This window comes from Mercurialis annua, linkage group LG6, assembly GCF_937616625.2.
Source record: "Mercurialis annua linkage group LG6, ddMerAnnu1.2, whole genome shotgun sequence".
NCBI classification, from domain to species: domain Eukaryota; kingdom Viridiplantae; phylum Streptophyta; class Magnoliopsida; order Malpighiales; family Euphorbiaceae; genus Mercurialis; species Mercurialis annua.
Genome location: NC_065575.1, coordinates 43565920 through 43580565, shown reverse-complemented (window position 1 = coordinate 43580565; position 14646 = coordinate 43565920). Strand labels below are relative to the sequence as shown.

Genomic DNA, 14646 nt, shown 5'->3' with positions numbered 1-14646 from the left:
GTAAATGTGTGAATTTTTATGACTTTAGAATTGCTAGGATTGTTTTGTGGGTTTTACAATCGATGATAATTGGAACATGTTGACTCTCTAAATTTTTGAAGAAGTTAGATTATTTGAAAAATTCGAAGTAAATTTATTTTAAATACATTGCGCAAGTGCTTCTTTACTGTCTCATATTTTAAATGCTCTACACTCTCTGTTGGTCTATAAAAAAATGAATATTACTTTAAATTTAAATCTTTTATTTGGATTGAAAAAGAAGCAAATCATATAAATACCTTTTTAGAAAAAAAAACTATTTAAATGTGGAACATTATTTGTACGAAACCTAAAAATCCAAATCTCGTATTTTTCGAAAAGCCTAATCCAGAATCAATTACGAGAGAAGTTTTACTTTCATCAACTCAAAAAGAGTAAGAGGAGCAGTTGGAGAGGAATGAAAGAACAACTCTCTAAGCATCAGACCAGTCGACAGCAACATCAATCATTCAAGCAACAAAGCACTCTTCTAGAGTTTTCCAAGGCTGCAAATTCATGAAAAACGAATTGCAAGCAACAATCACTAGCAGCTAATACTCACCTTATCACCGGTTTATCAATTAAAAATTGTCATTCTATCATATGAGATATCGTCCAAGGATCAAGCTTACATGGCAAAAGGACACTAGTATATTATATATACATATACATAATGGCCCTCCCATTCAAAATTTCTACCCAAATGATATTAAAATATAAAATTCATTTGAAACCTATGATTTTATTAATCAGAGTCGATATTAGTGATACCAATAAATATGATACTAGAAAGGGAAAAGGGTCATTTATGCCCTTAAGGTTTGGCTTTAGGATCAAGTAAGCCCTCAACGTACAAAAAGGTTCGAATATGCCCCTAACGTCTTAGAAAATGAACAATCATGCCCCGATTCGGACAACCAGGCCCCTAACATTTCATTTCTACGTCAAAATTAGGGGCTTGGTTGCCAACATTTTAAAACGTTAGGGGCATATTTGAACCTTTCCGGACGTTGAGGGCTTAATTGATCCTGGAGATAAACCATAGGGGTATAAATGACCCTTTTCCCTACTAAAAATCACAATGGTTAGGAATAAACAAAGAACAAAGAACGGAAAACACGTTGCTGTTCAACAAAAAATATGTTTGTCATAGCCTATTTATACACTATATAATAACTGCCATATCAATGCTAAATTAAAGATAGATACAAAAATTTACGAATTTGCCAAGTAGCAATGAGTTTATGCATAGCCAACCGATTTGATATAAATGATTCTTTGGATAGTAAAATTCCCAAGTTTAAAGCTAAATTTTCTGAAAATTAACCATCTGCATCAGCAAATACCACTGAAAACGTACAACAGCGAAAAACGAATGCAAAATGCATTTTTTTTCTTCTAAATTTAATGTCATAGGTCTAAACAATTTTCTTTTCTCCTTTCATTGCATCAAATATAAAGCATTGTTTAATTGACCGCAATTACAAATACACTGAACTTCAAATGAGATTTCAAAAGCCAAAAATTCTAAAAATAATTGAGCATAATAACATAATTACCTCAATATTTGAACATCTAGTGAAATGCAGCCACTTCCTCCTTAAAGTGTTGGAGTAGACTCTCAATAGTCTTCATGGAGCGATCACCCTTATCTCTTAAACGCACATTTACCTGGAAAGAAAAGAGAAATTCTTCATTTCAAAATTGAGAACTTTCCATGATTTATTCATTATGATCTTTTAAATTAAATTGACAGAAAGTTCCTGGAGAAATGATCTATTGTCACCTATTTTGTCTTTTTGACTGTCATTGTTCGGCAGAATAAAAAAACAAGATTTTTTAATGAAGTAACACTCCTTTTTCTCGTTCATACACAACATAGTTACTGACTTTAATTTAGGCAAAAGTTATCTCTCACCTCCCACATTGGATGTGCATTCTAGTATGAACTAAAATACTCAAACAGGATTGAAAAAGTACCTCTCCAGTTTTGGCTTCATCTTCTCCCACCACCAATATATAATTGTACTGCGCCAACTGAGCTTCCCGTATCTACATTAATATATAGTATCAGTGAAACAGACGGGAAAAAAACATATCCCCATAGAAGACATCCTTATCTTTGACCGTGAAAAAGGAAAAAAATCATATATTCCAATGAAAAGATGATAAAACAGCAATTGGCTGGCCATCGTTAAAGAAATGGACTAAAATAGAAAAGAGTGCAGAAATAATGTCTAAACATAATATAAGACTCTTAACAGCAACATGTGAATGAAACAGCAATATGATTTTCTTTGTTCCATTCAACTTGAGGGATGAACAATTTATAATTTAAAATACCATGAGTTCTCGTAAGATATGAACAAGTCAATCACACACTCAAAAAAATTCCAACTATAGCAAAATTTCCAGCTATTCTAAATACTTCAGTGTTCTACAGGACATGGCAGGTTACCATAATGATTTGTACAAAAAAGCTATATTATCACCATGCATTGTGATTGTGAACAGCCTACAATTTGTATTATCTTTTCTTTAAAGCTTAAACAAAAATCTAAATTTATAACTAAATAAAATGTATCTACATGATCATCATGCACTATAATATAAACATCTAAGCTATTAGATCACATGCAATTTAATTAAAACAATGTTCCTAAAATTATTTTGTTACCGCCCATCAGATCCTAAACCTGCGTTTAGACACATTTAACATGATATACATCTTAATTCATTTGTTGGAATATGAAAAATAGATATTCAAGACAGCTAAAAAAACTCCAGAATTTTATTTTTGATGCAAGGAATGGAGAAGATACCTTTTTATTGATTGTCCTGTCTGTTAAATCAACATCAACATAATAGCCAGCGTTGTGCAACTGACTCTGTACCTGTTACAGAAGACAAGAAAATAACTCAGATTGTGTTCCATTTTGAGACATTATAATATCCTAAAAATATCAGATCAACTTATTATTTTGTGAGAATTTAAAAGTATCTTAAACCATCAAGTTAATTAGCATAAAGCTATCTAGCTAACCTGCTCTGCATACTCCTGGGATTTCTCAGAAACAGAGCAGACAATAGCTTGACGAGGACTCAGCCAGAATGGCCATTTCCCCTTGTAATGCTCCAATAGTATGGCAAACATACGCTCAACAGACCCTAGGATTGCTCTGTGTATCATAACAGGCCTTTCTCTCTTGGCTTCGTCCTCTGCCGAGTACTCCAACTCAAAACGAGCTGGCAGCTGAAAGTCAAGCTGCAACCAAAGGATTTATCAAGTAGCTAGTCTGTAACACTGCAAAGGAGTACAAAGAAATGCCAGCAAGAACAAAGTCTATTAATCTCAACCTGTAGAGTGGCACACTGAAATTTTCTATTCAATGCGTCTGATACACTGATATCTATCTTAGGCCCATAAAAAGCTCCGTCGCCTTCATTTATCTGTACAAGACAACCCAAGAAGTAAACATCCAGAGGCAAAGCAAGCAAACGAGTAAGGATTTCATACAAAAAGAAAACCAATAATGTTTTCAAGGATCCTACAGCATATTACTACATTGTTATATATCCAATTGTCCAAATATCGGCCTCCGGGAACATGGTGTGAGGTTGGAATTAGAAAGAGATTGCTCTACAGGCCATAGAATAATTAAGAGGATAGCTTTTACATTAAAAATCTCTACAACACTAATCACCATGCCCCCTTCCTCATTTTATTTATCTATTCTTTTAGCCAAATTAAAAAATTCATCAGAAAAAACTCAAATCTTAGAAATTTACAGTTTGTGAGAGGAGCAATCCTGGTTACTTCAATAAGGAAAGATCACCAGAAAGATAAAATGCAACAATATTTAACATCAATACCATTACCAACCAGAACTTCAAAATTAGAGGGAAAGAAATCAACTGAATAACAGCATACCTTCCAAGGTTTCCCAAAATCATCCAATGCATCTCTAAGAGAAGCCTCAGCTCTATCCCATGATGCCAAGTCCCCTAGATATTTCTCTGGCCTCTGCAAACAGTTATCATATCCCAACATTAGATCCATTTTTTAGTTCCAAAAATAAAAAGGAATATAGCCCTTTTAAAAGAATTAAACTCATAAGCACAAACCAACATAAAAGTATCATTAACTCAAGTACTAGCATCCACCAAAAATTAGAGCACACCACAGAGAAAATGTATCTAAGATCCTAAACACTAACAAATGTATGCAACAACAGCTATGCATTAAACAAGAAAAACGTTTGGCTAAAAGTACACTTAACCTACTTGAAATTGACCAGTAGAGTTTGCGAAGGAATATTTACTGATACAATAGTTTCATTAACATTCTTATATTTGAGTTTTTATAATAGGAGAAAGAAGATAAAGAATCTTGTCAGGTTAGTAAAACCGACTCGTATATGCACAAAATTCACATAATAAACAAACAAGCAGCACGAGAATCCATAAATCACCTTACCGTAGATAGCTTTAGATCATAAGTGAAACCAAAAATTTTATAGGCATAATCAATGAAGTTTAGGACACCCTTCACTTCGTCCTTTATCTGAAAGGGAAAAGCAATAAATTACAAATCAGTAAGGCACCAGAGAGACATTTTGATAATTTTATCAACCACCCATTTGTCTTAAATCACCTGTGACTCCCTGCAGAATATATGAGCATCATCCTGTGACAGAAAATAATAAGAAAACCATGAGAGAAGGAGAAGTACCAGCAGATTACCACAGCAAACTAACACGATGTTGGGCAGTTCAATTAAGATGTCCACTGCCCTATTAAAAATGTCCGCCCAATATGTTAAAAACTCACATGGGATGTGTACTCATTACTAAAGCTCAACCGTAACCTTGAATAAGAATTTCAATGCCACCATTTAGGTGAAATTAAGCGGCACTACAAATAACTCTTAAATTTGCAGGGCTATTTGACAGAACAAGATAGAATTCCATTTTACAGTGGCTACAAAGAGAGACTTAAGTCTTCCTGCAAAGGTTACCTGCTGAAACCTTCGCACACGTGTTAATCCAGTGAGTGCTCCACTGGCCTCATTGCGATGTAATGCCCCAAAATCAGCAAGCCGGAGAGGAAGCTCTGAAAACCACATCAGACAATCAGGATAACAAATTAAAAAGAAAAGGAACATATGAGCATAGCAAAGAAACTAGCATGTCCAATTTATAAACAGAAATTACAAACCATAATTCCCACAATCAACATTGCCAAAGTTTTAGCTTGACATTGCACACTACACTAATATGCAATGCTGCCCCTTTTAAATGTTATCTTTAGTCAAATCACTAGCAAACATGCTTACCGCTTAGTATGTCCAATTTACCAACAGAAATTAAAATCTACAATTCCCAAAATCAGAAATGTGAGAGTTTTGGCTAGAAAATACAACCATATTTAATGTATTTTACCATCACCTCATTGAAGTACCCACAAAGAAATGATAAACATACTTACCTCTTAATATTGATTTAAAAACCCATCAGAATCTAAAAAGTTTACTTGGTCATTACAGGCTCATTTTACATTGCATTTGCTTATCTATAATTCTATAATAAAAAAAAAATCAATAGACACCAGAATACAAGAATGGTTCTAGCATAGGTAAATGAACTCTCCCCCACTGCCACAAAATGTCCCTATAGCATGAAATATTTAACTGTTTGCATTTGCCCCTCGTAAATAATTATAAAATTTCACCCATACTTAAAAACAAGATTTTGTTAAATAATTCTGACTTCATAACCATGCACATCTATGTAGAAGTGATTTTGCATTTGTTTTGGACCAACTCAAAACTAGAATCACAATACTAGCAGTATGTATAATTTAATTTTTGTTTAACATAAACTATTATAGTTTATATGTGATAAGTGCATAACTTTCCCCGACTAATACAAGTTTCGGGTCTGTTTTCTATAAAACAACCATAATCTTATTGGTTTAAAGTTTGAAACTAAAATGCGAGATTTAATAATACGTCTAACTGACAAGTCATTTCTCAGGATCAAGCAACAAGGAAAAGAACTAGTCAGTCACTATTTGTGATTTATTTGTTTACTATGACTTGCAAAGCAGAAATTTGACACGTCATGCATATAAAGGGTTTCGAGTTAATAGAGCTAAAGCAAAAAAAACAGGATCAGACTAAAAAAAACATGATTTGTGGAGGAAATATAGTGAATGAGGGGAGGTGAGAAGACATTATGAATAGGCCCAACTTTTTTACTCGTAGGAAAAAAAACAGTGTTTTAGAGCCGAACCAGTGGCTGAACTGGATGGGCCACTGTTCATGGTTTGACTGGCTCAACCAGCTGGTCAAACCGGTTTGTTAAAAATACCTTTTTATATTAGAAAACCTTTCTTTACAGATTCGATGTCTGGCTGAGAATTATACAGGCAAGGAGATAAATGGCACAAGACATATGGGCAGATATGAAAGATGAAAAAACTAGAGAAGCATCAGCCTTAATGTAAAGTACACTGATGAATACAGCATTGCCATTGTCAGTAAAAGCTAAATTTAGCAATATCATAAACAAAGAACTTGCCAAGCATTGTTCCACGAAAAGCAATGCAGATTCAAGTTACACGAAACTTGAAACGGTCTTTTTCTAGCATATCAGAAGACAAAGAAACAAAGCAAAACTGTGTTCAACAAAGTTATCATACGCTAATTGCTCGATTATCTAATATTTAATATTGAAAACATACAAAGAAGAAAAGGTGCCATTTAAAAAGTGAAATTTATATACAAATTAATCTTACCTCTATATGATCGGACTCTATGTTGAAACATTACACAGTGGCCCGGGCAGTTCATTGGTTTCAAACCAAACTCCTGCTTTTCAATCTGCTCACATAGAAAGGACGGTTGTATGATTATCATTCTTTCCAGGAAGGTAACCATCCATGAGATTGTTAAAGTACAAATTTTGCATCAAAAAGCAAATCAAGTATTACGTTTTTTTTTTCAATCTTTTTCCTTTATACAGTTCATGAAAATTTTAGTGCACAATTGAAGAGTAACACCCCCTGAATCCCTGAACCAGCTCCCCAAGTATCTCAATAAACCCTACCCTCTGTTCCTTCTCCACACACGCAAGAATTCACATGGCAGCCCTATGTCTCTCCCCAATAACAAAAAAATGACCAGCCAACACTAGTTTTTGTTTAATAATCATAAATATATAAAGGAGCCTTACAAAATACTCATCCACCATAAATACATCTAAATAACTCACCTCAAGCAAAAACATATTCTCCTTATAATTTGCAGCGTGGCCAGAAGTCTCCCAAAGTTTCATATTATAAATATTAGGAGTCTTTACCTGCCAAATCCCATCAAACTAAGCATGGAAATGCAAAATTATATCGTATGACATTAATAACCAACACTGAATCCTAACCTCTTCATAGCCTCTCTCCCAATATTGAACTCGCATAAAATCCATTAGTTTGTTGTAAATTCGAGTTCCATGCGGAAGGAAAAACCAACTTCCTGGACTGAACTTCAAAAAATTGCAATAAGACGATATCCATTTACTTTCTTCATTAACTAGAATACAAACATGAACCTCTAAAGTACCTCAGCGGATGGCAAAAGAAAAGCTCCTGCTTTGTACCGACCAATCTATGGTCATATTTCTTTGCTTCTTCGAGGTGTTGAAGGTACTCCTGAACAAGAAAAGATCAGACAAAAGTATATGCCATCTACTAAGATGACCCCTTAAATTCATAAAAACCTGTCTATCCGTAGTAGTAAGACACAAAAAAGGTATCTTTGAGTTTCAAATGCCAATATTTGCATGAGACAAGAAAACATCCATAAACCTGAGTCCATAGTGAAATCATGTATTGCATCCAAATTATTGTGAGAGAGACCGACTTAGTGCTTTAAGACTACTAGATCATATTATTTATTTTACTATATTTGTAGGATATATAATATCAAAATAAAATAAAGCGTTAATTGGCACCTCAAAACTGAAGTCCTTATCAATTTCACTCAAGCACTAGCCATACTTTAATACGAGGAATGACTTATAAGTCATAAATATGCCAAGTGAAATGCATGCAGCTAATTTACTTTACAGCTGATTATTCTAATACATGATGCAGTTGATTAAATTTTGCACCTAACGTAATTATTTCCAGAACATCATAATGGATCATATGTCTCATCCGAAATTGTGAATGGAAAACAAAAATTTCAACGAGCCAAAAAAATAAAAATCACCTTCAACCGTTTTTGATCAGGATATGATATCCCATAAACTCTTTGCAAACTTTCACGATCTTTGTCACCCCTCCAATAAGCAGATGAAGCCTATAATTACATAAATCCATAAGTAAAACAGACTATTTAGACTAATAGAAAAAAAACATAAACATGCAAGAATAACCCACCTTCAAACATGCAAAAGCTTTCACAAAGGATGTATTTGGTATATGGGGCCCTCGACATAAATCAACTAATGGCCCACATCTGTACACAGTTATAGTTTTGTCTGCAGGAAGTTCCTTGATGATTTCTAACTGCCAATAACATATAAATTATGTATATGTAACTTAAGGTGAAGCATAAGAAAAAGCTGAAGAAATATAGATAAATAAAATAAGGAGATTTTATTTCAATATAAAAAACACAGTGCTAAATTTACCTTAAAAATATTTTCTGAAAATATCTCAAGTGCTTGCTCCCTTGATACTTCAATACGGTCAAAAGGTTGCTTTTCCTGAAGTTATATTATAAAATTAATTACCTTACATTGAAGAGCGCCATTATCAGTGTTAGCAATGTAGAAAAATGAAGGTTACTATATCATTCCAATACAAGAACAATTTCATGTGTCATTTCCTTTCAAAAATCTTTCCAATACTGCAATCCAATGGAAGCCTTAGGTGAGCCTAAAGAGGATAAGCCAGAACCCTATGAAACACTCAAATGTGATTATGTCACCTCAAAAAGTGTTGACCATTTTTACCATAGTTTTCATCTTTCGGAGAAACAATGGATAGAAATTATAATGTGGCACTAACTGTCTAATTGGAACTTCGATGTAAACTTAGTGACAACAAAACAATATGGAGGTTCTCAATGATATGCATGCAGATATCGAGCATCAATTATCACTTGAACAATTATTAATTTAGCTAAAAAAAATTATCCTAAATCTTGAACGAACGCTCAAATATCATCATCGTGATTATTGGGATGTGCCTCCCACATGAAATGTAATATTAGCCTGCATTTCCAAAATCTAGATATTCTATACATCCCCACTTAAAACCTTTTATAACTGTAGCAAAAGATCCTTCAACATTATCTAGAGTATATGAATAATTAAGATTTGTCCAGACCATGATCATTAGAATAGACAGCTTACTCTGCAATGTAATGGACATGCTAAGTAGTAGCAAACAGTATAAGAATAACTTCCGTGTTCTAGAAAAATACACGATTCTAAAAATAGCAAATGAAACAATACCGAAACAGCTTTCAATGCTCCAGCTTCAATTTTCTTAAAATGATCTTCATTCAAGCCCAATTCACCATAGAATGCATCATAGTAGAAACCCTGCAAATTCATTTCATACTTTCATAAGATGAGCACGTCACTTGGTTGAAGATATAAAAATAAAGCAGCGATAGAAAAAAGAAATAAAATATAGATGAGTGGAGTAACCAAGTAACGAATATCTATCAAAAATGTGTGTGGGCCACATATACGGCATTACCATTCATAATAAACAGGTCCTAATAGTCAAAATTATTTTTAGACTATTACAATTAGGAAATGCATACTAAAGGGAGAAACATAGACAATATAGGGTGAAATGCAGCAATGACCATGAGTTCTGCTAATTGCAGCACATCCTACATATTACAGCCTAAACCAGCAACTAAGAGTGAATGCCTTTAATTAATAGCCATAACCAATTAAAGTTCACAAAATACAGGGAACTACTTTGATAAAAGAAAGATAAAAGGAGAATTTCAAATAGATATATTAAAACAATGAAGCAGACGATCATATATTTTAGTTTCAAAGTTCAGTTCCTTCTTATGCCAGAAGAAAAATAAAGAATCACTTTCCCCAGCAAGCAAACAATCAGCATATGTATCTATCTATCAATATCAAGTAACTTTTTTTGTTTGAAAAGAACAAGCGCTGTTACTTGTTACCTATCTTAAAGGACAAAGAATAAAAAGTTTTAACTTAATGCATCACCTCGCCTCTTGTGGTGCAGGGCCCAATGCAAAGCTTGCACCCATACTCCATTTCCAGTGACTGCAGTAGACCACAAATCACAATTAAACCAACTATATATCTGTTCAAAAGAATAAAACATTAAAACTAAGAACATTACATCAATTTTGAATTAACCATATCTAGGCTTCATGCACTTACGGCATGACTTGAATTCTTTCAAAATGCTTTTTTTTGGTTTAATTGAAAGACTTAAATGTCAAGATTGTTAGGAGAAATTTTTAGGTGACCCTAGTCCACCGCATAGGATTATATGCCACGTAGCATAATTACAATAAATAATCCAATCATTTCATAGCACATCATTATTGAATCTCATTTATTTAATAATCCAATCCGTTCATAACCCTACGTGGTGGACTAGGTTCACCTGAGAATATCTCGAGTTCTACACTTCTATAAAATCATTTGAACAAAAAATCCTATAGACAGACTTAATAAATGAAATAACAAAATAAAAAATTAAATAAAAAAAAACATGTTTACCTGACCGAGAATGTGAGCACTAGAATGCCAAAAGGTATCTCTACCTTCATCACTGTCAAATGTAAAAATCTTAAGCTCGCAATCACTCTCTAACGGCCTATTCATATCCCAAAGCGAGCCATTAACTTGAGCAATCAAAGCATTCGAAGCCAAACTCTTCGATATCCCTTTAGCTATGTCCATCGGAGATGATAACCATCTCTGTCCGTCCTTCACCGTCCCATTCGGCAAGCTAATCCTACAAAAACAGCAAAACAAACAAAATAATTAAAATTAAAATTAATTAAACCAAAACTTCGCTGCATTAGCAGTGAATGAGCTGGAGAATTATTTATTCTGTTTGTCTTACTTAATTGTATCGTGCTCGAGCGATTGAAATCGCGAGATTTGCTCTTCTTTGATGGATTCGAACAATTTGATGCGTTTTTCGATTACTGCGGTGAGATAAGCTTCGTCTTTAGGATGAGGAGCCTTGGCGGTGGCGTTGTTAGCGGCGGACATTGTGGCTGCTGGAAATGACGAGAGGAATCGCCGGTGAGTGCGAGGGAGATTGGAGAGGAGAGCAGTAGGAGAAGAGTAACGGCGAATAGTGAAGAGCAGAGCAGTACACAGCATAACAGAATGTTAGCGTTGAAAAAGAGGGTTTAGGGCTTTTTGACTCGTTATATGGCGTGGGTTTGAAGCCGAACACTTGGGCGCCAAGGGTCAACATAGCTTTCATGGGCCTTATGGTTTTATTGGGCTTCCGATTTTGAGAAAACAAATGGCCAACTACGGCCCATTTGTTAACTTGATGTCAATGTCACCATAATTGTTATAGATCCAAATTTCTTTTATTTATGTTGAAATATGCAACAATTAACTTTGATGTTTGAATTTAAATAAATCAATTATAATTGACCCAACTTTTAAGGATTCTATTTTATTGTTATGTAAGTTTAGACATTATTTATTTGGAGATTCTAGAAAATTGATTCATATTTGCTCTCATATTTAAATTAGAACTATGTATAATTAAGCATATCTTTAATTGATTAACAAAATGTTTTTCCTTTCTCTATATTATTCTTCTTGTGCTAAATTTTAAATTTCCATATATCATATGAAAACCGATAAATTGGTACTAGAGCTTTCTTCTTGAGGGATCTGTATTAAAAATTCAATATCCACCATAAGCCTTAAAACGCCTACCTCTACTCTTCAAGAAAAATATAAATTCAAAAACATCATTCACAACTCTAGCACCACCAGTTTTTGATGGTGATGATTATCATATTTGGGCAGTAGGAATGGAAGCACATTTAGAGGCAAACAACCTATGGGAAGCTGTTGATGAAGATTGCGAAATTCATTTGTTACTCAATAATCCAACGGTGGCACAAATTACAAATCACAAGGAAATTAAAGCAAGAAAGTCGAAAGCCATGTTTGTTGTCGTTTCGAATGAAATCTTCACCAAAATTATGACAATTAGATCGGCATATACAGTTTGGAACTTACTCAAAACATAATATAAAAAAGATGAAAAAGATCAAAAGAATGAAAATCATGAATTTTGTGAGAAATTCTAAGATGCAAAAAATGAAGGAATTGGAAACAATCAAGATAAACTTCATCGTATTGTTCACAAAGTAAGATTTCTTAATTCCGAATTCTCAGATTCTAAAATAATTCATAAATTACTTGCGAATATGTCTGAAAAATTTAAAGCCATCATATTTTCTTAAAAAAAAAATACTAAAGATTTATCAAGTATCACCTTGACAAAAATTTTAAATGTTTTGCAGGCACGATAACAAAGGAGATTAATGAGAGAAGAATAATCCTTGAAAGGGCTTCAAAGCCAGAATGTTCAATAACAATCAAATCTGCCCAACGTGTTGTTACTATAAGAAAATCAATCACCTACAATAAAGGTTTAGGTGAAGGCCGGATACAAGATGCATCAAATGTGGACAATTAGGACATGTGGAGAGAGTTTGCAAAATTCAACAAAAATAACAAGAAGCCAAAACTGCTGCAAACGAGATTTGGACATTTGATTCTTGTTTTCTCTCATATTTAAGTTAGAAATATGTGTATTTAAGCATTTCATTAATCAATTAATAAAATATTTTCCTTGCTCGATATATAAGCGAGATTTGAGACTCTTGTAATCGTATTTTTATTAATAAATTGAAACAAATCTTTTGATAAAAAAATTACGGAGCCATTGCATTTATGCTTATATAATAAAATTAGTGGACTACTAAATATCGTCCCTAAATTACTAGGTGTCGCCCCTAGTTTACTTAAATACCCTTTTACCTTACCCGAGTTCTAAAACTCATATTCAAATCCTCTCAAGTCACATTCAAACACGAAGAACGGGCATCAAAATTTTTGTGTGAAAATGTCGGAATCTAACGGAGAAAGAGGCGGAAATCGCTCAATAAGTTTTTGTTTAAATTCTTATTTTTTCGATTTTTTCCATGGAGACGAAATATGGAAACATCTTCCCTTCGAAAACGCCTCCCCTTTCCAGGATCCGTCTCCCCTGAGAAACATTTCCCCTTAAAGGGAGATGAATTCTCGAAACGTCTCCATGGAAAAAATTCGAACAAAATGAACGAAAAAAATTACCTCCATAATTTTTCTGAAATCTTGATACTTGTTAAATATAATCCCACATTGCTTAGGAGAACAAATATAAATGAGTTTATAAGTGTAAAGGTTCAACCACCTATTAACTAGTTCTAGTTGGATATTAAAATTTGTAGATCACTAAGCTTTCCTCAAATTACAGAAATGTCACTAAAATAACTTTTGTTACAAAATGGTCATTGAAATATATCTTTTATTACAAAAGGGTTCAGTCATCTAAAACGTTGCGTTTTAAGCAAAAACGCAACATTTTTGCTTACGTGGCAAGCCAAAATTACAAAAAGGAACATAGTTCAGTGACCTTTTGTAATAAAAGGTATTATCCAGTGACATTTTTGTAATTCATGAAAAGTTTAGTGTTCTTTTTGTAACAATATAAACATTTTTGTTATAAAAGTTATAGTTCAATGACCATTTTGTAACAAAAGTTTTTGTAGTGATCTTTCTGTAATTTGAGAAAAGTCTAATGATCTACAGAGTATAATATCCAGTTCTAGAAATTAGGTCATGATTGAACCTAAACACTCGTATAAGCATGTGGGGTTGTCACATTTTCACCAATTTATAATTAATTACTCCCACCAGTATTTCTAATAATACTCATTTTCCGACGAATTGGAATCATAATCAGCCATTATAGTTTCGGTATTCGAATGGGTTTGAGAGTAAAAATTATTATGTTTTGATTAAAAGGGTTAAGGGGAAATTTCGAGAAGTAGTATCTAGTAAATGGAGGTGGTATATAGTAAAACTTTAAAATTATGAGAACATTTTAATAATCGTATCTTTAACTAACAATAAATATGACAATTCTTATATTATCTTTGTTTATGAAACATCAAAAGTTTCTTTTTTTTTACAGAATAGATGGGGTATGTTCTTCTTCTTTTTTTAGTACACGGTACATTAGGTGTCCCAAATGAATCCAAACTATAAGACGACATCTTTAAATTTTTTACATTCAGACTAATCCGCGCTCGAACCAGGTAGGTTCCTTGTGAGAGGCAAAATTCTAATCTCAAATTTTAAACAGCTGTGTATATGACTACAGTTCGAACCTGCAACCTCACTTTAGTTAGAAGAGCGTCTTACCAACTCATCTATTTTTTTAAGATTGGAGGAAGTATTTTCTTAATTACTATGAAAGCCATATTTTTTTCATATATGGCGGGTCATTATAATTTTGTGGCTCATG

At 33.3% G+C, this 14646-nt stretch overlaps 1 protein-coding gene across 2 annotated transcripts; it reads right to left on the bottom strand.

Annotated features, from left to right (window-relative positions):
* Positions 1 to 221: 221 nt before the first annotated feature.
* On the bottom strand, positions 222 to 11453 carry LOC126686953 (threonine--tRNA ligase, mitochondrial 1). 2 transcript variants are annotated; one of them, XM_050381268.2, is made up of 21 exons: positions 11158 to 11453; positions 10809 to 11046; positions 10284 to 10343; positions 9540 to 9629; positions 8712 to 8786; positions 8458 to 8586; positions 8288 to 8377; positions 7637 to 7725; positions 7458 to 7554; positions 7293 to 7379; positions 6817 to 6901; positions 5036 to 5130; positions 4673 to 4705; positions 4496 to 4582; positions 3950 to 4042; positions 3376 to 3468; positions 3062 to 3283; positions 2841 to 2912; positions 1999 to 2070; positions 1578 to 1689; positions 222 to 524 (listed from the first exon to the last, which is right to left on the bottom strand). In XM_050381268.2, the coding sequence occupies exons 1-20, from the start codon at positions 11421 to 11423 to the stop codon at positions 1594 to 1596; spliced, it is 2169 nt and encodes a 722-aa protein (XP_050237225.1). In that variant the 5' UTR covers positions 11424 to 11453; the 3' UTR covers positions 222 to 524; positions 1578 to 1593. The 2 variants fall into 2 exon arrangements, with proteins under 2 accessions (XP_050237225.1, XP_050237224.1); XM_050381267.1 differs by lacking the exon at positions 222 to 524 and having other exon boundaries at positions 1386 to 1689.
* Between the last annotated feature and the right edge of the window lie 3193 nt (positions 11454 to 14646).